Source organism: Chamaea fasciata, unplaced genomic scaffold (assembly GCF_029207755.1).
Source record: "Chamaea fasciata isolate MVZ Bird 193981 ecotype frontalis unplaced genomic scaffold, bChaFas1.0.hap1 SCAF_6, whole genome shotgun sequence".
Lineage (NCBI taxonomy): Eukaryota > Metazoa > Chordata > Aves > Passeriformes > Sylviidae > Chamaea > Chamaea fasciata.
Window position 1 is genome coordinate 3,913,435 of NW_027094091.1, and position 23,100 is coordinate 3,936,534.

At 41.9% G+C, this 23,100-nt stretch overlaps 1 protein-coding gene across 1 annotated transcript in view; it reads right to left on the minus strand.

The window, feature by feature from the left end:
* Positions 1 to 21,969, minus strand: part of HGFAC (HGF activator) — a 41,321-nt gene extending 19,352 nt beyond the window's left edge. The window contains exons 1-7 of the mRNA XM_066185245.1: positions 21,844 to 21,969; positions 20,180 to 20,234; positions 18,255 to 18,351; positions 13,135 to 13,208; positions 8,447 to 8,560; positions 7,673 to 7,804; positions 6,243 to 6,353 (exon numbers count right to left, since the gene is read on the minus strand). Coding sequence (XP_066041342.1) covers positions 6,243 to 6,353; positions 7,673 to 7,804; positions 8,447 to 8,560; positions 13,135 to 13,208; positions 18,255 to 18,351; positions 20,180 to 20,234; positions 21,844 to 21,909 — 649 coding nt within the window. The 5' untranslated portion in view covers positions 21,910 to 21,969. The remainder of the gene's footprint in view (positions 1 to 6,242; positions 6,354 to 7,672; positions 7,805 to 8,446; positions 8,561 to 13,134; positions 13,209 to 18,254; positions 18,352 to 20,179; positions 20,235 to 21,843) is intronic.
* Positions 21,970 to 23,100: the final 1,131 nt, after the last annotated feature.

The window sequence follows — 23,100 nt, forward strand, 5'->3', positions numbered from 1 at the left end:
CCCCAAGCATCCAGAGTGGGCTGAGAGGAGAAAGCAGGACATGGGAGAAACAAACAATACAGTAATCCAAGGATGAGCTGCATCACATCTTCTGCATCTTCCCTTCAACACCTTCCTGACAATTATACAGGACAACAGATTGCATGCATCAAGAGAGGCCAGTCCCCTCGCACTTCAGGAGAAGATGCACCCTCTATAAAACATAAGGAACTGAAACCACTGTCACATCTCAAATAAATAAAAAATTGCATTAAAAACACCCTAATGGCTTTCAATTAACCAGCACCCAGTAACACTGCTGCCAAGTCAGGCACTCTCACCAGAGTGAGGCCTAAGCAGCTGCTTTGTATTAGCAGCTCCAAATATTAATCATATTAGTTTATACTAGGATTACAACAAAGACCTGTCTTCTAAAAAGGCAACACTGTAGGAATACAGAGCAAACCACAGAAAGCTTAGTGCCCAGCAGCATCTGGAAAATACATGTCTGTGTGAAAATAAAGGAGTCATCTGTGGATCTTGAACCTACTCCTGTCTCTGACTGGAGAAATTTTTTCCTCTTCTTTGGTACCTGTCTTATCTCTCAATCCTTACAGAGGCAGTCCTTGCTGTATGCCACGCTGCTACCAGCATAGCTCATTAGCTCTCCTCTCTAGCCCACATTTGCCAAGGTGTCAAACATAAATTACCAATCCATAACCTCCATGCAAACAGTACTTCCTTCTTCATTTTTGTTTTTCCCTATATTAGCCAAAAGCTTTATTATGGTCCTAAAATTATAAGGAAGGCTGTGAGATAGGAAGAGCCTGTCTATCATTGCTCACATTTCCCACCTCCATAAATGACATGGAATGGTTGTTTTGCAAAGCCGCAGCTGTCTCTGGCTTCCTGTTCACCATCCCCTAGAGTGGCACAGTCTCAGTGCAAAGAATCAGAGGTGGGGACTTAGTGAACAATGCCATGCTCACCCATTTCTTCATCTTCCAATGCCTCCTACCACTGATCATTGCAGCAACAGTCCACTGGGCATAGTTTTTATCCATGTAACTCCAGCATTGTAGAAATGGTTTTTTAATAATTCAAAATCTGATAAAAATCCAACCCACCATTACTATTTCTGCGGTGGTGCTCTAGGCTTTCTCTTCATTATCCTTGCGTTATTAACCCATGCCTTCTCCTCATTCAAATTCCATGGTGACCTAAAAAACTTGTCTTGTGTAAATAACATAATCACCTCTCCAGCCATATTAATTCATAATGTTGCTTTTTTTATCTGCTGTTCCATCTATTTTTCCACAACTGTGGAGAAATAATGGCTTTATTCTTTTTTAGCCGCGTTTCATTACTAAGCCCAGCACTTCATACATGCAAGCAACAAGCATCTTCTCAGCCCCACTTAGAAATCCTTTTCAAGTCTTTCATACAGACCTACTTGTTCAAGTTCAGTGGGGGACTGACTAACCAGTTAAATGCCCATTTATCACTGTCAGCCAAATGACCTTTTTTATTACACTTCACTCTGTTTCCCCCTGTGTTTCTAGAAAGTAAATAATAAACATTAATCCAAAAGCATTCTAGTACAGGGTAAATATAAACCAGAAAGTTAAAATTCATTATGTTCTGTCTTTTTCAGAAAAAAAAAAAAAAAAAAGAGAGATTTAAAAGTTTCCTTCCAGCCTCCAGAGCTGAATTTCCTTTACTAAAGTAGCTTTTTTAGTAGAAAACTGCCATCACACTATTTCAGTAAAAGAACCACTAAAAAGGTGGGTTTGCTGTCATTTTTGCTAATTCTATTACCTCAAACTCCCCCAGTTTAACCCTCAAAGATGTGGCCAAGACTTTTTTTTCCTGTATGTAATTATATATTCAGCTCTTCTGTCATCTTCCTTTTCTGAAAATCCTCAGCCTACTTTTGACATACACCACATCTCCTTACATAACCAGAAGCTTTCCACAATTAGCATTCCAACTCATGTTTTCTTTAAAGATATGGTACCCATCTAATTCCATTATCCATAGCCTAATGAGGAAAATACCCAAAACACTACAAAGCAGAGTTTTCAAAAATACCTTCACCAACTTCAAATTTTGTCATGACCAAGATATTACCAAAACCATTGTGGCTACCTAAACCTTAATCCAAAGAAAACTCAAATCATAATCCTCTGTGCACTGCTCCCAAGATGCTCAAACCTAGTGCAACCCACAAGCACAGTGAGCAAATGCTTCAGGAAAAGACTTGGTGACTAAGTAAACAGAATAAAAATACCCCACTAACATATCAGAATATAAATAAAGAATAAATAAGATAAATCAAGAATAAATTTAAAATATAAATAAGTACCCCAAATTTTCAAGCAACCAACTGTAACAAAGCAGTGGTAAGAGAAGGGAAGTGCTTTTACATGGAAATCTGGAAAAATGTGTATTAATTTCCATTCACGTATTATCAACTAAAGCAAAAGTAGGAATGCAATGGTGGGGTTTCAGCCACACAAACCTAAAGGCACTAACACCCCGATAAAAAAATTCTACATCTCCTTCCTTTACTCTTTAACCCTCTTTAACTTCTCCATAAATGCATATTACAATGAATTATCTGTCCCCTGGCCAGATAACTCCTCCTCTGTCTTTAGCTCTGTATCCCTTTGCATTCATCCAGCATCTCCACCATGGCTCCTATTTGTTCAAAGAAACATAAAATGTCAAAGTAATTTTACAATTACATCTTTAAAACTGTTTGTCATCAGTTATCACCTCCAGTGAAGCTAAGTATTTTCAAAGGTAATTATCTAACAAATAAATTCTCTCTCCATTCCCTATGCCAACCTGGGCTAGAGATGAAATATTCCACTCACACCTTTCTCAGGTTTCACTTCTTGCCCACATTTACCACTGCTAAAGTGGATGGATTTGGGCCCTTTTGATAACTTTCTGTGTTCAGTGAGACAACCATTGCTACTCATAATTGGACAATTGATTCTGAATTTTCACCTAGAGCCTGGATTCAGAGCTGTCTCAGCAAGAGCTGTTTCCAAAGAGAATGCAGCTACTCTTTTAGCACAAAATCCTTATTTCTGAAAATAGGTGCATATTTAAGAGCAATTATTATTAATTGAACCTAATTAAACATGGGTCCTTGAACAATTTTAAACAGCATCTGTTTGGGGAGAGATTTGTTGGTGATGTATCTAATTTCCTTCAAAATTGAACTTCACTGAAATCCTATGCATATAAACCACCTCAGAACATGTTTTTAAATGGCAGTTCTTTCTTTAGTACTGAAATTTTCTTCTTTAAAAAGAAAATAATGTATTACCACAAAGAATAGAAATCTATATTAGAAACTGTCTTTTGTATATCAATCTCCTTTGTTATGGATATCTCCTCTGTTACTTTTATCACCTTTTTTTTTTTTTTTTTAAAGTCAGCTCATGATTTTCCAGTAGCTATATGGTCATTTATGATAATGGCCTAGAAATATATATATATATATACACACCTATATACACACCCATTTATAGTGATTGTTTGCAAGAGAATTTTAAGACGAAAGATGAGTTTTGAGTACTGACAGGGACACTGTAGTCCAAAAAGTAATGGACAGATAAATAGGTATCTTTAAAATCACAAAAGTTATGATTATTCTGTTACTCACTGTTCAAAGGGGAAGAATAAAATTACCAGGCAGTAGGTTTTTTGTTAACAATAGAAAATACTTCTTTTCATCACATCTATTTAGATTCTGGAACTTCTTAACATGGAATGCTGTGAAAGGGAAAAGCATGAAGGAATACTAAAGAGTTTAGACAAATTCATGGAAAACAGGTAAGGGTCTGACAGATATCATGGTCCAAGCATCTGCTAGGTAAGTCCTCAACCAAGAGAAGTGTTTCTCAGTACTTTCCTGCTGGCTTTGCTTCTCAGTCTACTGTACCAATACTTGTGTCACAGTAGTACTTAGGCTTGTGATCTGATGGATGAAGGATGGTACTTCATTTAATATTTGTTGAGTTTAATTTTAAGATAAATTTGCAGGTTTTCCATTAGACACATATGAAGGCTGGTTATTCTTTGTGTAAGTCATGGGCAGAAGACATCAAAGATACCTCAAACACGTTTCGGTTCAATAACAGTCTGGGAGACTTCCTGTTTATTAAATTGATTGATTTCTGCTAAAAAAAAAAAATCTTAGACATTTTTGCATCACAGCTTGGCTTTAAGGGTACCTCTTTAACTGATAAGTCAGAATAAAGTACACTTTGGAGAGGAAATACTGTAACACTTTCTCTGAATCAAGCATTGTGGCCACCAGCTATTCTGACTAAAGGGTAACCTCACAAGTACATCCTGTTAGACAAGGGAAACTATACAAGACAGTAAAAAGGAAAAAAGGAAAAAAAACATTTCTGTTCACTGCATCAAAATGAAGGGTCAAAGAACAAATTAATCCAACAAATATTTTAAAATCATTTCTGAGTGCTCAGAGCTCGTAGCACTTTCACCAGAATGCCGTTGCCCTACTGTGGTGATACTACCAGGTCTTTAGACCTGAAGATTCATTTATTTGCATTAATTTAGAATGACAAAATCTTGACAGAGTTTTTTCTTTATTAAGACTCTTTTCAAGGCCCTGACACATAAACACAATCCTTCAGTTCCCATTCCGTTTAGGGGTGTTAGGCAGCTGAACGCAGATGGACTGTAAGCATCCAAAGCCACTTGTTTAGCAAACCAAATGTTTGTTTTATTATTTTCGAGTAATCAAAGAGCACCTGCTTATTTCTTGTTCTGAGCTAGTCAGACAGAAACCGGTATGACAGCTGTAACACTGCCATCCTGGTAATCATGATCCAGGCCCTGCTGGGTGGATGTCTCTGTCCACCATTGCTGCTTCGGGCAGGGGAAGCTGATAATAAAACAGGAATTGGAAAAGCAGTTTAATGTGACGATCAGCAGAGTGCAGCCCTGCCCCGAGCTCCAGGTCACACGTGTGCTGTGCAGCCCCTCACCCAGACCCCTGCAGCAGCATTCCTAAAGCCTGGGGCAATCTCCCTGGGGTAACTAAAGGGCAGAACAGCTGAGCTAAAATAGCACTCCTTATGAAGGACTTAGAAGAGTCACAAACCCATTTCACATGGTTCATCAGGTACGTGGTGAATGAACCTTCAGGACCAGCTCATACACTGTCCAATTTACCCATTCCCTCCTGCTATTTGCTATTCCATCTGTACTGCTGATCTCCCAAATGGATTTTTTTTTCCTCCAGCTAGAAAAGTTGGCGACGCCATTTGTTAACTATCAGAGTAACAAAAAGAATGCCAGGCATAAATTGCAGTGTTCATCAACAGTTTTTTTTACCCCACCGCCCATTCAGATTTAGGAAGTGCCCACCAGAGCTACTGGGAGTCATGTCCTCAGTTTTGATGAGCCATGGGATTTATGCACTCAGAAAGATACAGCCAGTGAACTGATGGGGTCACAGGGTGGTGTGATTGAAGGTCTATTAAAATTTATGCCTAAAACATGCAATTATTTAAAAAGTAGCCACTGGAATAACTGACAGTTATAGTGTGCAGACAAGCTTTGCAAGCAGATTTAAGCCCTGCAGGGATAAACATTAAGTCGTCTGGAGGAAAGTTGTATCAAAACTATGTAGCATCTAAAATGCAAAACAGGACTGATACACAGATACCAAAAAGCAGATTTCTCTACCCTGACCCACCAGAGAAAGGAAAGGGTTTCGTACAACCTGTAGTGGGCTAAATGTGCTTTTAACTTAAAGTCTAAGGTAACCCCAAGGGTGAGCATTTTCTTTGTCCCACAGTCATTTAGTGCCACCAAAGATTGGCTGCTAGATTTTGTCACACATACATCCCTGCTTTATGAGGGGATGTCTGGATCTGTAGGGTGGCAACAGCTCTAGAGTACAACTCTGTGACTGATTCTGCAAAATGGAAGCATGCACTTAATTTATAGGCATGTGTAATTGGATTAAAATTTCTGTGTTTGATTTTCTATCAAGTGAAGGGCATGAAAAAATATTTTTAGAACCAGAGTCTCAGTGGTGAAGTGTGTGTTATCTTTTACACTGGAGAAACACATTAAACCCTTGTTCTGTGTGACTTTTCAGTTGTTACGAAAAACGTCCTCAAATGCAGAATACAACAGAGCCAAACCCAGCAGCCTTACACCCAGATGAAAACTCCGAATTCTGTCTGCCTGTAGGTTGTTATACTTACCAATATTGCAATACTTCCCTGCATAATTTTCTTTGCAGTCACATACTATTTTCCCAGTGGAGGTAAGCATCTTGCACTCTCCACCATTCATGCAAGGATTATGAACACAACCTACAAGAAAACACAACCAAAGATCAAACCAAAGGTACAAATTATTCTAGAGAATCAGTCCATTTTAACTTACTCTAGAGCATCTCCTTGTGCATATGCATTTGGGGCCAGTTTATCTTTTTTTGCTTATATTAGACCTACACTTGTGATAAATTGAAGAAAAGGAAACTCGACTGATTTCTGCCCACTAAGGTCTGTCTCATTGTTTTCACTGCTATTGGATAATGTCAGCTATTGAAAGATATTTTCAATGAACAATAGGTAAAATGGGGGTGGTTATTATTACTAGTGGTAATGGTATTAACATTTCTTTCTCTAAGGAGGGTTCTGCCAATTCCATGCTTGCCACTGAAGTCTATTAGAATTTAAAATAACACATCGAGTAGGGAGCTCAGTTAAATATTTAAGATCTGTAATTGGGAAGTATTAAGTGCTATCAAATTTCCCACCTCTCACATGGACTCTCAATGTCATAGAAAGCCACTGACTCTCCATACTTAAGTGGGGGGGAAAAAAGCACCTACATATTTCGAAAGGCTTTTATGAAATTTATTTTTGCTGTAACTTACTTGTGAATCTGGGCAGGGTAAAAGTTAGCCAGACTGAGTAACAGAATAGCCATACCAGAGCGCCTGCATAGGTGAGGTTCATAATTTGCCTCCCAACATCTCTCCTCCAAATGAAAGGTGCTGTGCTGGCTTCTTCTGATGGGTGACATCCCAAAGTGCATATCCTGTGCTGGCTGGCCAGGGTGTTGGGCTCCTGGCAGCCCCTAAACAAGGAGGAGGCTTCATAATGTAAGCGTCACCCCTGCCAGGAATGGGCCAAAAATCATGGGGGCTCTGGGGTCAATGCAGGCCTTATGGGATCTTGGAGGCAGGTGAAATTTACATGCTGGCAGTTTAAGAATGGGATGGGCTTGGGAAGAAACACAGAGGTGAAACAGCAATATGAAGTGACTGTTGGTGCGCAGGAGAAAAAAATTTACCGCTTCTTCTACATGACCTGTTGTATATTCTTACATGCTGCAGATCAGGGTTTCACCCCTCTCAAGGAAAACACTGAGGTGGGTCCCTAAAATTCATCATAATGCAAATAGTTGCTCCCTCAAATAAGGACGGACACGTTGAAGGGATTTCCTGGGTCAGTATAACTGCTCACTCTTGGAAAGGAAAGCTAAAATATTGTGTTTTAGAGAGGGTACATGAGCTGCAAGGGTAACATTAGGGTGTGTAACACCACTCAGGCTTTGATACCCTCACTGACCTTTATCCCCACTCCATGCAGACCTACAGCTGTGGTACAAAACAGAGCCTTACTTTTGTGTTCCACAGGCTCACACTCGATCTGGCCGTTCACACACGTGCACTGCTCCACTACTCCTTGTTGGACTCTTGACCAGCTCATGCCCACATCAAAGGATTCGTAGAGGCTGTTGTCAAAGCATTTCTCTGAAACAAAGTTTTACAAACAACACAAGCTTTCAGATTTTATTTCTTGCAAGAAGTGGCACCACAATCCCTATTAACATTCCCTGCTCATCCCTTTTTTGCTGTTGAGCAGATCCATGTTTGTTGACAGTGTTTCTCAAGCTAGCCAGCCTCCATAGTGTGGAGGCACTGAGCCAGTAGAGCAGCAGCTCCAGGAACCTCAGGACAGAGGTGACTTTCTCCTACAGCCCTGTGAGGAGGACAGCATCACTGTACCCAGTATGTGCATGTACATGAGGGATAAGGCACCACCTGAAACTGTGCTGCTTTTCATGTCTCTGTGCATTGCCGACTAGATATTAGCAATTTCCAGACATGTAAGGGATATTTAAATCTTTAAAAACAGCAAAGGAAGGGGAAGAGGCTTTTTATGTTTCCCATGCCCAGAGCATAATTGGATTTTTAATTGTACAGTCAAGCTATTTTCAGTTGTCCTATCAGGAATGGATTGTCATAACCATTTGGAAATCCACCTACACAAATGTTCGTGCTGCAGCGGTCTCTCCCATCACAACAGCACTACCTTTTCATTAAGCAAACATTAATGAGCTCTACTTACTATTCATGTTTCATGTTGTAACACTCGTGGTAGAAGATACTTACTCAGCTGACAGTCCTCTCCTGTGAATTCCTCGGGACAGGTACAGTAGTACATCCTGTGGCTGTGAGTGAGAGAACAGGTCCCTCCGTTTTGGCAGGGGTTGTCTGCACAGTGATCTAGGGAAGCCACATAAGAAGTTATTGTTAGTAAGTATGGTACAAGTCATGCTTTGTCCTTTTGGCTCCACGAACCATTTTGGTTCAATGCTCAGTGGGTTTAATGCCATCTATTAACATAAAACAAAGTTTGTCCAACCAGTTGACAGCGGCTTTGTTTCCAGGTGTAAAACAGATACATTTATCCAGCTTTTAAAAACCATATGCTAAATCACTGAGCTGAACCTTCACCCCCCAGACTGAGTTGTCTGAAGGGGGTAGGTCCGGGCGCACCTGAAGTCACCAGAGCTGCCACTGTGGTGAGGAAGAAGACGGGACAGGTGCCCACAAGATGGAGCTGTGCCTTTGCACTGGGGAGGGAGGAAAGCTGCGGCGCTGCCTCTGCCCGCCCTCCTGCCCTGCAGCCTTCACCTTGCCACATCCATCGCCGGGATCGTGCATCTCTTCAAACCGCACGAAGGAAGAATTTGCTCTGAGGTTTTGGGTGATGTCTAAAACTAATGGACAGCTGGAACCAAGGGGAAAATTGTAAAGCAAACCACAAAGCACATCCAAGTAAATCACGCCAAGGAAGGTGAAAACTTAACCAGCCTAGCGTATCTCCATTTACTAGGGAACTTTCTGAATGATGGGAAAACGTGGTGGGGGAGGACTTAGGTGCCAGGACAACGCCTGAAATAGAATCTTTACTTGGCAATGTGCAATGCAAAAGTAGTAAGAGTCTTGCTGGTCGGGCAGTGTTTCTGATTTCAGGCAGTGCTGAGGGATGCACCTCCCCTGAAGTTAACCAACAGCATGTTTACACCTGCTCCAGAGCTGGCCCAACACCTTGTCTGCATTCAAATCTTACTTTTTCATGCTAGTCAAACTCTGCTAGGCCATCTCCAGGGTTACTTAATCCAGGTGCTTCTTCAGCAAGACAATGTGTCCTGAGCATGGGATGCAACACGTAGAGGCACAGGCACACGCAAACAGGGCTGGAGTGAAGCACAAAGGGTGCGTCCTGCAGTTTGCTACAGCAGTGTAAATCTGAGGTTCCCCTGCACAGATCAAAATATTTACTTCAGAAGAGAGTGAGGTAATTCCTATAAGATAGCAGGTCTGGGTGTATTCACTAGTAGTTTCAGTCCAGGATAACATCAAGGGAAAGCAAGTCAGTGACATTCCTACCCTTCCTGCTGTTGATAGTTATGAAACTTCTGGTGCTGTAATGTTTCCTCAAAGGAAAATCGTGTATTTCCTATTCCCACTATATCCAAACCATGACGTGATCTCCAAGTCATCTTCTGCTGTAACAAATGCTCAAGAAATTCTTTTTGTACCCTTGTTAAATCTGCCAAAAGCACTTCCACTCATTCATTTATTTCTCAATCTGTCCCTCACTACATCCCACCCACCACTCCAGTCTGACCTTCCAGGCATGTTCTGTGTTGCTCCACATCTTTCCTGGAGTCCAGGAACACCTTCTGTTCATAAGCAGATGGACACATCTCAGTTCCCAGTGGAGAATCCTGCCCACTATTAACTATCCATTAACTGGGCAGTGCCAAGTTCACACTTTCTCAGCACTGTCCAAAGCACCCTCACAGGTAAAACACTCCATGCTTGCTAGCTCTCAACTGCAGCTTCACCTCTCCGAGTCTCTGCTAATTGAGCAGTGGCCTTGTCTCACCTTTCTGCCTGTATTTCCCAACAAAAACTTTGTCTTTCTGCCACCCACCTTCCTTGGAGCTCCTCGGGGGATGATGCCTCCTCCTCTTGCCTGCACAACCCACACCACTCTACTACTTTTCATATCAGTCCAGAGAGATCTTAAAAGTACTGTCTGGCAATTTTCTCCCCCATGTTAGGGTCTCCCTGGGGTTTTGGCCATTTGTCCAAGATTTCCAGACATTCAGAGAAGTAATCCTACCAGACTGCCCGAACTCTGGAAGTCCCATCTATAGGGGCATCTCACATTTATGGATATTTGTACATATATGTGAGTTATGCATGCACGGCCCAGGTGGCCCACATGTGTGGATACTAACACATCCCTCCAGCAGAAACTTCCTGAAGCCCAAGCTTCACTTCATCCTAAAGCTAAAGGTTTCTTGGTTAAACTTTCCCTTAAATTTGGCAGATGTATTTTCCTGGATCAAAGCTTCCAGCACTTGCTTAACATTGATTTGTAAGCACCTCCAACATTCAGAAGTTGACTTGTCACATACATGTAGTATTCTTGGCCTGGAGAGAGTTTGTGCTCCAGCCTTTGCTCTAAAGACACTCCTTCTCCATGCCAGTAGATGCACTGCTCACCAACTGAAGGATACTCTCTCCCTGAAATGCCATTTTTTCTTGTTTTTCAAGAAAAAAAAAAAAAACACCCAAAGATTTAATACTTTAATGGATTAAAAAAAAAAAAAAAGTATTATTTTACACATTTAAAGGATCTGCATTGTTCAGTTTGACTGCTTATTTCTCCCACAGCAGGCAAATTTTCCTTCTTTTGCTTCAAATTCCCTTCATCCATTCTGTTGCTTTTCCTTTCAACCTCGTCACAAGCCTGTAGTCTAAGCTATGGTTAATGATCTGTTAAACATTTCCCAAGTCCAAATACAGTGCTTGCTGCTTTAAAAAAAGCCAAGTAGACTTACCTTTATAAATAAAATAACAGCCATAAACCTTTTATTTAATTTTTCAAATTCTAAATGCTTCCAGAAATAAAGGGATTATCTTTTATTTTGCAACAGCCAGCAGTGATCCCTTGCAGCTACCCCATCCTTTTTTCTCCTTCCTTTCATCTCTCACACATATAACTTTGTTGGTGGTGGGTTTGGGTTTTTTTTTTTGTTTCCTGAAGGAAAACCAGTAGCCAGGAAAAGCCCTCGCTGATGTTAGGGTACATAGAGATACCCTGGCAGGCAGAAAGGGCAGCCTTCTTGTTCCAACACACCCTATCCAACACTGTTGTGGGTAACAGGCACAAATGAGCCAGGAAGCCCAAAAAAGGCCTGCAGGCAGCCAGATGTCTGGCAGAACAATGGTGATGGGCAGACGGAGGTGGCACAAGGCACCCCCAGATGTGTAACACTAGGCTTGGACAGCTCTTTCAGTTCCTGGAAGAGTCTCCTTGAGTCAGCCGTCTGTCACCATCACAGTGAGCGTTTCACTGGAGGATTCGAGCAGTCACAAGTCAAAGCTACCAACATTTTAAGCTCTGGGAAACCACTGATTAATAACTAAGTGCAGCCTTCATAACTTGACTCTTGTAAGCATGAACTGCCCATAAAGTCTATGTTCATGTCTGGCACACCTGCATTACAGAGTTGTGTACATTGCTGCTTGTTTTGGGGCTAGGTCACTGGCCTCTGATCTACTGTTAATCTGTTTTAAAGCCAGGCTGGAAAATAATTTAAAGTAGCTACGTTTAAAAAGATGATGCTGTGCGCTGCTTAATTTTAGACTGTCAGCGTGATTCAGCTAACTTGGCTTTTCAAGTGCTCTGGTAGGTTGCAATCAGCTTGGCAATAAGACTCCTGACACTGTGGAGAACTCCCTGAAAGGGGTTGGTGGAAAAAGCCCTTCGTTTGAAAGTGGGAAGTGAACACCTAAGGCTATTGGTCATATCCTGCAGACTAAATAAGATGTGTCTCATTTTAGAATAGTGAGACGGCAAAAAGAGGAATAGGATCAGCATTTAGACACAGATCCACAAAAAGCCTCAGGGGTATCAAGTCCAACCACTGCAACACCCAATTTTTCAAGCTGGTCTGTGGCTGTATGAAATGAGAATTTATATATATATAAGCAAAGGCCAGTCACTGAGGGACTGCTGAAGGCAGGGATGCATATTCCCAGCTGAAGTTTCACCCAGTCTATCAATTAAAGTGACTTTTTACATATAAAGGTGACTTTGCCACAGACCTTGACTTCCCCTTTTAGACAGACTTTCGCAATGAGGTAATTGTGGCAGTGGAGTGTGGTGACCACGTGAAGCCACAGAGCTCTTCAGCTAAGTAATCCTTTCATTATCACTCAGGACTCTTGCAGTGAACATGTCTGGCCTCTTGTCTTCTCTGACACAGCCCAAAGCTCAAGGAAGTCTGGGTTTGAGATCTGCTCTTTCCCACGAGATCTCATGAAAGGAAAGCTGGAAGTGATGGCTGTGTGTTGTACAGGGTGTCAAACGTTTCTGTGCCTTCTGAAAAATTAATTGGTCAAACAGAGAGAAAATGCAGCTGTGTAAATGAAGGGAAAGCTAAAAGGTACATCCAAGCCATGAGGGAGGAGAACACGATCACCTTTGTGTTTGGCTCCAGCAGGAGTTTGGATTTCCATGCTGGCATTACCATAATTTCTCTCCATGGCTTTGAGTTAGTCAACAGAGAGTGAATTAAAGACTGTGTGATACTCACAGTCTAATGCTATGGTTGTGCAGCATCACAGAGAGATTATGGAAACAGCTGATGTGAAGGCTTGCTTCAAAATAAATACACAAAGAAAAGTTGCACTGAAGGCACTGTCCCTCCTTCCTGCAGGTGGCCAAGCATGAGCCAGGTAATCTGGAGCAACTCAGCAATGGCTTGACTTACCTGAGTGGTCTCTGGGCAACAAAGCACAGTGTCCCCATCTCCTGTCCCGGTCAAAGTTATGTGTGGTTGAACACCTGAAAAGAATCAAAGGTGCAGCTTAGTGCATCTTTAAACAACCCGGATGTTTGCACTGAAACTACAGGGCCTTCGCACCCTGGCAACCTGGGAAATCATGCTTGTTGTTTTCTAATTAGGATCAGTTTCATTCAAATTCTCGTAAGAGGAGAGGGAAAAAATACGCCTTCTTTTTTTTAAAGTTGCTCTGGTCCACTTCTCTCAAATTAAAAACAGATTAAAAATAAGATGTACATGCAGGGCCTGGGATTTTCAATGAATCCTTTAGAAAAAACCAACATTCTTTCTGTTTCTGGGATTGGAAAATGAAAGACAGAAATAAAAACCAAAAGCAAATTAAAGCAAGTAAATTATGTCTTCTTTACTTATTACAAAACAAGCATAACAGGACCCAGCCCATTTTTGATGCCTGACTGTTACTGTAATAATCTGTGGAGGCAGGAGACTGTCCACAAAGGGACTTTTCCCTGACTTTCAGTGAGAAACACATTTCACCCTTTTCACACTCAGTTCCTTTAAAGCATTCTTATTTTGGAACCTGCAAGATCAAATGAGGAAATAACTGACACGGTGGTGATTTCCAAAGGCACATATAAAACCTTTCCTTTTTTCAGAGCAGGGGGCTGAGTCTACCTCGCTGGTGGTTTGTTATCTCAGTCTGTTATCTCAGGCTCAGAGCACTCCAAGAAGCACTGAGCTGTTATTCCTCTTTTGCAGGAGTAGATTTGGAGGCTTCCCCAAGGACACACAGGGAGCACATGACTGAACTGAGGCAGAACCTTGGAGTGCCACGTCCTGTCCCAGTCCACCATCCACCAAAACACCCTCCCTAGCCAGAATAATGTCATGTCAGCTACATGACATTAGAAGACACGGGAGTTTATTTAATGTGCCTGATGATCTGTTTTCATTGTGCATGGTTTTATCATTCCTTGAGCAGTTGCGTGATCAAATTTTTCACCCCAGGATGTTAGATTGAAATTGCATTGAAATCTTAGTTAGATTGAAATCAAGTCAGATTGAAATTTTATTGTAGCGCATGTCTACATTTAGACTGCCCTATTTTCCTTCTGAATTAGATGCTATGTGGTATTTAAAATGCATAATTCCTATGGAGCATCTGAACAGGCCACGTATATTAAGTTTGGTGACCTCAATTATCTAAGGTGCACTAAAAGAGGTGCTCAGTAGTCTGGTGCAGATTAACGTGGCACACACTGAAAGAGGCTGTTCTCTCACAGGAATTAAGGCTGATGCAATTGCTGGGAGCTGATGGAAATTTCTCTAAGATCCTTCAGTGGGAAATGAATTGTGCTTTCTTTATAAGGGCGGTCTAGTATGCACGAGAATGAAGATGAGTTAAAAGTGTCTTCAGCACTGCTTCTGTCACTGTCCAGCAGCAGCCAAGTTCTAAGCAAAGAGGAATCTCAAATTTTTCCATCTTAAAAGAGTTTTTGTTGTCAGAGACCCTGACAGAGGCTTCTTCTAGCAGCTCTCCACAAACCACTGGTGCTCCCACTCAATGTTCTCCACAGCCAGTGCTTCTCTTTTTCCTTGCAGTGACTGCAATGAGGTTGGTCCTCCCATGCCACACCAAGCTGCTTCCTTGTTGCCAAGCTTCTTGCACAGACATAATCCTTTTAGATTTCCACCACAGATCTCACTCTCTGTGAGAATCTCAGCTCATCCTCAAAGCTATTTCACTTGTCTCCCTCCTTTTCTTTTAGAAATGTTTTGTCTGAGGGTGACATTTCAGTCTTGTTACCTCCAGCCCCCAAACCAACCCAATGGCCTTATTATTTCTTTATTTGCTATTTGGAAATGTGCCCACACTCGAAATTTATGGGATAGCAAATACCTTTACATCAGCTTGTCATATAAAATTATTAACATGAAAGTGAAAACATGAAGACAGAGATACTGAACTAATTATATCAGAAAAGTCCACTACAAGGGATTGATTTAAATAACGTTTTAAATCCTTTCATGGTAAACAACATGGGAATGGACAAACAAAAGGGTGTGGCACAGATGAGGCCTGACTGGCAGGCAGGATAAATGGAAAGTCGGCTGGTTTTTCCCACCAGGAGCATAGGGAGCCTTAAAATAGGATGTTTTGCAGAACAAGCAAAGCCCCAGGCCGAAGGCAGACAGGTCTAAGGAAAGAGCTTTGCTATCACACTTGGTGTTGTCACTGTGTTTGAGACTTGGAGGTTGCCTGAGACCTTTTTAGGTATTGTCCTGACCATGAGACACAGCCAGACTTTGGCCTGACAACACCAGACCTACAAATACCAGCTCCAAAAAATTCAGAGCCTGATGCTTGACATCTCCCAGCTCAGCTCACAGGTACTTCTCCTTTCCAGGACTGTCGTAAACTCCCCATCTTGTAATCCCGCTGGTCAAAAAGCACTGTTTGCAGTCTGTGGCCAACGTATCAAAAGTCATCTTCTTGTTTCCAAGGAAGATGATTAGATCATGTCCTTCCTACACGGATCTAAGCTCAGCCTTGTACAGGGACCCCGCCCATCCAGAACTCAAGCACAGGATAAAGCTCTGCAGGGTATGAGTCAACAAATTTGTAGCCAAAATCTCAGGCAGGGTCTGCTCCTGCCATTCCCCTTGAACAGAATCTGAGGAACCCATCCCTCCCTGGGACACAGGGACAGGGTGCTGGCAGCTTCCCTGCAGACACAGCTTGGTCCAGTTCAGACCACCCTCCCCTTTTATTCTCACAAGTGTTCGCTGCACCCTCATTTTGTCTGTCCCTACACTGCTCTGTCTTTATGGAGGTACCAATGAAACTCAGTAGCAATTACAGCTATTTTTTTTTTTCTCCTCAGCCCCAAAGGAAAATTTACACTGTATCTTTAGCAAGAAATCATGTAAGACTTGGTAATAGGCCACTAAATGGAAATTTATCTGTGAAAAGAGATTATAATTAAGGGGATAAGCAATACAGGATGCTGTTATAGGAAGACTGTTATTTAAATAGTGCAATTATTTTGTCTTCTTTCCTGTATTTTCAATAAATATTTATAAAGATACAAGTTCGTTTTGTTGCTGTCAAAGAAAGCAGGGAGAGTTTTCTGTGGTCAGGAGCAGATTTATGTTGAAACACGGTATCCGTGTCGTATCTAGTGTGAGAAAACATAAGTCTAAAGCCAATTTGTGTGGGGTTTGGCCTGCCCTGTGTAGTCCTGCCTGTAGTCCTGACTCAAAGTATGACTTGAGGACTGAGGACATGAACTTAAACGCGTAAGTCAGTGCTCTGCTGGTCGGGTTTCCTGGAATTCACCTTGGATCCAGCCTCCCATCATCCCTTACTAGCAGCTTGCAGGAGGCAGGAGCAGGAAGGGCACAAGCCTTGCCCTCACCTGCTGCCTTCCAGGTTCCCTGGGATCATTGTAAGTCCAGCCTGGGTTAGCGCCAAGTCACACAGAAAATGCACAGAGCAGGTTTCCCAACTGCTATTCAGGGCTCTTTTCCCGGCATCTCTGTGCCCGAAGTCACACGTTAAGTTGCTTTTAGCTTATGAGTGATGAGTAAACACTGGTCAGAAGGTCACCCGTAGGGTGAAATGGTCTGTCAAATCCAAATAACTCCAGCTGTCCTCCTCCTTGTCTCCCTGCTTGTAAATGGCTTTTTAAAAGTCGCAAGCATAAGAGCAAGTTGTTCAAGGTCAGCTCTAAAGTGTGCTCTAACCTTGGACTCCATCCATTCACAGGTTTTTCCATTTCTGTGGCCTAACTGGCTAAAAAACAAATACACAGTGTCATGTATTAACAGGATCCCTCTTAAGCATTGCATGAAATTAGGTGAGTACTAAGGTCATCAAAGTGACGTGGCTACAGTTCATCAAAGACAGGATTCAAACTGGTAAATTATTCCTGTTTCCTTTCTTAAGGGAAAGATAAGATAGTCTCAAATTCTTGTTTCCTGGAGGCTTTTATTAGCTGGGTTGTATCAGTGGATATTGGGGAAATTCTGAAGTGGTTCCCTAGGCTAAAGCTCGGTGTCCGTTTTTGTAAGCAGGCTTGTGTTGTGCTGTTTACATTACACCAGCACTTACACTTGAAACAGATGTGCCATCAGAAAGACGCCAGCAGATCATGAAAAAATTAGACAGTCCAGTATAAAAAATGAGAGTTCTGCCCTGCCTGGACGAGTAAAATAAACTCTAGAATATTATCTCCTGAAAACAGGCAAGTGTTTGCCTTTCACATGGCTGATCTGGGCATAATTCTCACATTACTGGTACCCACATATTCTCTGCTTTGTTGCCTTTGATTTCAGTTAATATGTCCCTATCATATGAGTTTGTCTGCAAAGTTAATCTTTTTTATTCAGTGGTTTAATTCAGTAGGGTTCCCACCTGACTGCCCCTACCCCAAAAATGGATCATGAATACTTCTAACAGCTTCTGCAAAAGTAAAAGAGTAACCTTTGCTCAAAAGAAGGAGATCTGGCCTTAAACACATTAGTAGAATAAATCATTAACCAACAAACAGGAGTAATACCTCACTTCTTAGTACTGCACTGTCCAAAGGGGTTCTGGTGCCAATCTGGATAGAAATTAGAGACATGGGGGCAGGGAGAAAACAGCTTTCATCAAAAATCAGATGGTCTCTGCTGCAGCACAAGTACAGCCTGCACAAATCAAGCAGCCCCTTAACCAAGTGTCCTCTCTTACAGGTGTCTGTGTCTCTCCTTTCTCTTTCAGCAGAGGGTTTCTAACAGTTTGTTCTGCTTCTTCTGTACAAGCTCTTGTCACTCATGTAAGTTGCAATTCCAATAGGAAGGGCAGCAAGGAAACATTTCTGCAGTTCCTGAGCATCCTGTGGCCGTGGAAACCCGGTGCCAGGGCTCCCTTCCCCCTGGGCAGGTCTTGACCCCAGGGCCATGACTATCAGCAGCAGAACTGCGCCAGTCTCCTTGGGCACAGCTTCAAGCTCATGTTAATTATTCCAAAAGCAAGATTAAAGCACTGAAAGGATGACATTTCATTTGAATGCTGCTTTCATTTATGAGCAATGTCAACTCACCATTTCTTTCTGGAAAATGAATTTGATAAACACGTGTGATAAAACCTTCCACCAAACCGGAAAGGAAATTTGCATAAAAATCCATCCTCTGTAAACACTGAAACACAAATATAAAAAACTCATAATGCAGCTGAAAACCAACCCACAAATTATATTATATACTATTATATGAAATTATGAAGATAGATATCTGCAATTTTTTCAGCTGTACTCAGGACTCTGTCTCTGCAATGTCTAGTGCATAAGAAGCAACTTAAAATCCTACATAATGACTGAATCAACAAAGATTAATGGACTCTGCTGTGGAACGAAGATCACAGATCATTTCAGTTCAAAATATACTGTCATTTCTGGTACAGCAAATGCCAATTATATTCATTAATTGCAATTTTCATTTCTAATTATGTAGTATTGTAATTGCATATTAAAATAATTTCTGAAGTTGTATCCTTTCAGGCTCTATATCACATTGTAATATCTGTTGAAAATAATTAAGGAACCAGACAGTACAAACTGAAATAGAAACAGTCAGGAGGAAGAAGGTTTTAAAGGTTGGGGGTAGAGAGAGAATTTTGATCATACCACCTTCGCTTTGGGAAAAGCAGATTTCTTGCAAGTGGGGAGAAACTAATGGGACCAGTGTCTAAAAAGGGCAAGTTTTGTATTTGCCACATCAGTGATGGCAGTCTAAGGAAGGGTGGTGGGAGTTTAAGGAAGGCTAGTGGGAGTCTATAAGAAAAAAAATCTTTCAAGATGAGTCTTGAGAATGAGAGAGGCTGAAGACAAAAAAGACAATGAAAAACTGTCAGAGCTTATTTAACCATTAAAATAAAATAGATCTGTTTTGAAATCCCAAAGTCTGAATGGGAAGCCAACCACTGCCGTTAGAGAGAAATGGAGCATTCACCCAAACTGGCAGCACAGCACATTTCCATTTCTCAGAGAGGATGTACAACTGCTCCTTGTCCTGAGCTTACCCCTCCTGCGCTGGCTGGGGCTCCTGCACACTCTTACAATATCTGTTAATTTTCATGAGCCCAGATATCTCAAAGAGATGCTGAGGTCAGTTATTGGCATTGCAGAAAAAATAACCTATCCCTGTGGTCCAGCTCCTTCTTAATCACTTGGAATTATGGTGACTCCATCTGTCCTAACTGCCTCCTTCTCTATCAATGTGAAATAGCCACTGCCATCCCCTTGTCAATCCCAGTTCTCATTCTCTGAACTAATTAAGCAAATTGTTCTGATATCAACTTTCTGTCTGATATCTCCCAGTAAAGGCAGGCAGGAGAGTTGTGAAAATACATCCCCATTCAGGATATATTGCATCCCAAAGTCCACTGAAGACTGTTACAACCTATAAAACCCCTACAAATGGTCCAATGCATGTAATTTTCAACAACAAAAGCACAGGACAATAACAGCTTTAAAAATGAAAACTGCAACACTCTCCCAAAGCCAGGATGTCTGATCATTGTACTGACACCAGAACAAATGCCACCCAGAAAGCTGCATGCAACTCAAACCATTCTCCCACAGAGAGATCAAGGGCCAAGGTAGAAACTGAACCTGTACATACAAAGAGTTCATGTGCTTGAAAGTTACAGGGCAGCTGCAGCTCTGATTAAAGGTTGTTGCACATCTTCAGCCACACCACCTTGTGAAATAATATAAAGCCGTGCCAGCTCAGGCAAACTAAAATCCCATCAGCACCTTCCCATTAATCTGCACCTGAAGGAAAATTACCTGAGATTCCTGAGCTAATCTCAAATTCCCCTTTAAACAGAAATTAATATTGGCATAACCATTCTATAATCCTTATTCATGTTGAAACAAAGACAGGCTTCCCACTGACTTGCACAGCATGGATACAGACAGGCAGACCATTCTTATTGTCATAAAACCTATTGGATTTGACTTGGTACCTTGTGGGCGAGTGAACCCATGCTTTGAGCCTCTTCCTGCCCCAGATTTGTAGTGCTATAAAGAGAAAAAGAGAATGTGGATTGGAGACACAAATTCACTCTGGGAACCATACCACTGGTAAAAACCTACTTTCCAGGGTGCCCTGACATTGTGTTTCTCCCAATGCTTCTGAGAAAATCTTATTTGCCTGTGCTTTTCGTTGGGGTACAGTCTGGTGAAAGAGGGTAGATACACGTTGGCTCTTGAAAGTGCCAGCTAAACCAGGAAAACCCAGCACAGCACAACAAAGGCCAAAGCTCTGCTCCATTTTATCCTTCTATTGCCAAGAGATGCATCTCTTATTTCTCTCAGCGGGAAGCATACATGCATTATGGGGCCAGTTCACAGTTACACATAATATCCCAACATTTGCCTTTTCCTGCTATTTAGCTGTATCCCCCAGGGCATTAGTTACAAAAGCAACTTCTAACTGTATTTGGGTTTGCCAATCCGCAAGCAAAGAGCACTAGGCTGAGCTGATTTTAAGCCACAGGAAATAATGAAAAAAAGGATAATGCAAAGGATAAAAAAGGATAATATAATATAATATAATATAATATAATATAATATAATATAATATAATATAATATAATAATAAAGTGCTGCTGCCCCCAAAGGTGCTAGCAGTTGAACTATAGCAAAAAAAAAAAATCACAGAAGCAGTCAAATAAGCACACATGATGAACATAGAAATGGACAGGGGACATAAAAAGTGAGGGTTAAGGAAAAGCTGTTGCTAAGATATATAGAGAGGGCTTGAACAGTTCTGAGGAAAGAACAGTTTTTGCACTCTACACAGACTCTGCCACCACCAAGCAAGGGCTTCAGCCAGGGATGATCTTTACTTTTTCCTCTCTGCTCCCACAAGTAATATCTGAGGACATACTTTTGTAATTTGCTGGGATAGTTAGGATTATAACATCATCTAAGTATATCTGAGCTAGTTTTAACCTAGCTAGAGAAATAAAGCTGATCTTAAGGCCACAATCCTGACCATAAGGCAGCAGTGGAATAACTGCCCTGGCTAGTCCATGGTGGTAGATGCCAGGCTGTGGTGGGGTTTAAGCAAAGTAGCAAATTCAAACCATCACAGCCTGCTCAGCAGTGCTTCATGTGCTTGGCAGACATACTCCCAAAAAAGACACAAGATGCATGATGCAAAAACACTGAGGGGTTTGGCATGGAAACAGGGAGAAGTCTGAAAAGAAGAAGATAGCCACCTAAACTGGCCTGTTCAGTTACCAGACAGCAGCAATGTCTGGCAGTGGAGCACTCTCCCTCCATGCTGCTGCAGGTACTTGCTTGTGTCAACACATTTCTGAGATATATTTTTAAAGGATTTCAATTTTTGTGGTCCTTCCTCCCCTCCCATTCCTCCTCCATACCAAGGCATGGATGTAAGCAAATGCTTTAAACAGGGAAAGGTAAGCACCAGCTATCCCACAGTCCCCCCACTCAGGGAGCGCTGCTGTTAGCCTTCACCTGGCTAATCCCTTCTGTGTTCCCTTTGAATCTCTCTTTCTCTGGGTCTGTTCAGTGGCTTCACTCATCCATCCCCAAGGCAACCTGGTCCTGCAGGCATCACTCAGCTGATCCACCCCTCTGAAAGGCAGGAATCACTTACCATCCTTGTACAGCCACTGCTCAGACTCAGAGCCAAGACAATAGTGAGAGAAGCACAGACTTTCATCTTTGCTCTCCTCTCATGGAGGTTTTGCCTGGCAGAGGAAAACTTCCAGGGCTAGGCAGAAGCAGAAGGATGAATCAGGAACAAGCTTTCACCAGGGACTGTGATTTACTTGACTTTAGGGTATTTTAGTTTTCTAAGTAAGCAGAGCTGTTATCGTTGTTAATCATTAATGTCTCTGTGGATAGAAGGGAATGCCCCATTGGGAGACACTCTTCCTAAACCACCAGGAGTGAAGAGTTTACAAAGTGCCTGACCCTTGGAGATGGTCCCTGCTGTAATCAGCAAACACTGAAGGGCAAGTCCAGAGAAGCTGATCCAACGCTGCTTGTAGCTAGAGCTGATTTATCATCTGGATGTTTCCCTTCCCTTTCTCTTCAGGATTTAATTAAAAGCATGGCATAGCAACAACAAGGAGCTCCAAGCAAGCCCACTCAGGAGAAGGCATTACATTGCAAAAATATGGACCAGATCAATGCCAATACCAAGGATTACTCATTAACAGATGGTTACCTGCTCAGCCATGGCTTGCAACAGCAGCAGAATGGAAAAGTTATAAAGAAAGAAAATACACATTACTCTGATAACACATTTTGTGTACCAAAAAGCTCCCTTCTGCCACCACCTGAGCAAAGCCATCTCTGTCTTGTTAGTGCCTGTCTGAGACAGCTGCACTGCAGAATCATTACTAATACAGATGCAGGGGGTATTGCTAAAACGAAGATTTCACCAGAGCAGACTATTTCAGCCCCACCTTGCCCCACAAAGAAAATCCACAGGTTTGGCTGGTACAACGGTGTCTGTGCTCGAGGCTTTTGCCATGTCCTGTCAATCAGGGACCACACCTCTTCACACCCAAAATCCCCTGAGCCACAAGAAAAAAAAGAATACCGTAGTCCTTGCTTAAGTTGTTTGCTGCCCTTTGAAGTTTCACCAGCACAGCAATGGAAGGGGTATGATTCTTTTTAATTTTTTTGACCCAACAAATCCATGGCAGTAGGGCCCAGTGGTGAAGCAGAGCTATCCCTTCACAATTTTGACACGATGGTCTATCACGCTGCAGGGAATTTACACATGCTGTGTCTTTCATCACATTAATAACTCCTGTTAGTTCAACTCAGCCTATGTAGGTTTATGGACTAAACTTTGCTACTGTGAGCAAGGCTTGGAACAGCAGGAAGCAGGCAAAGTTGG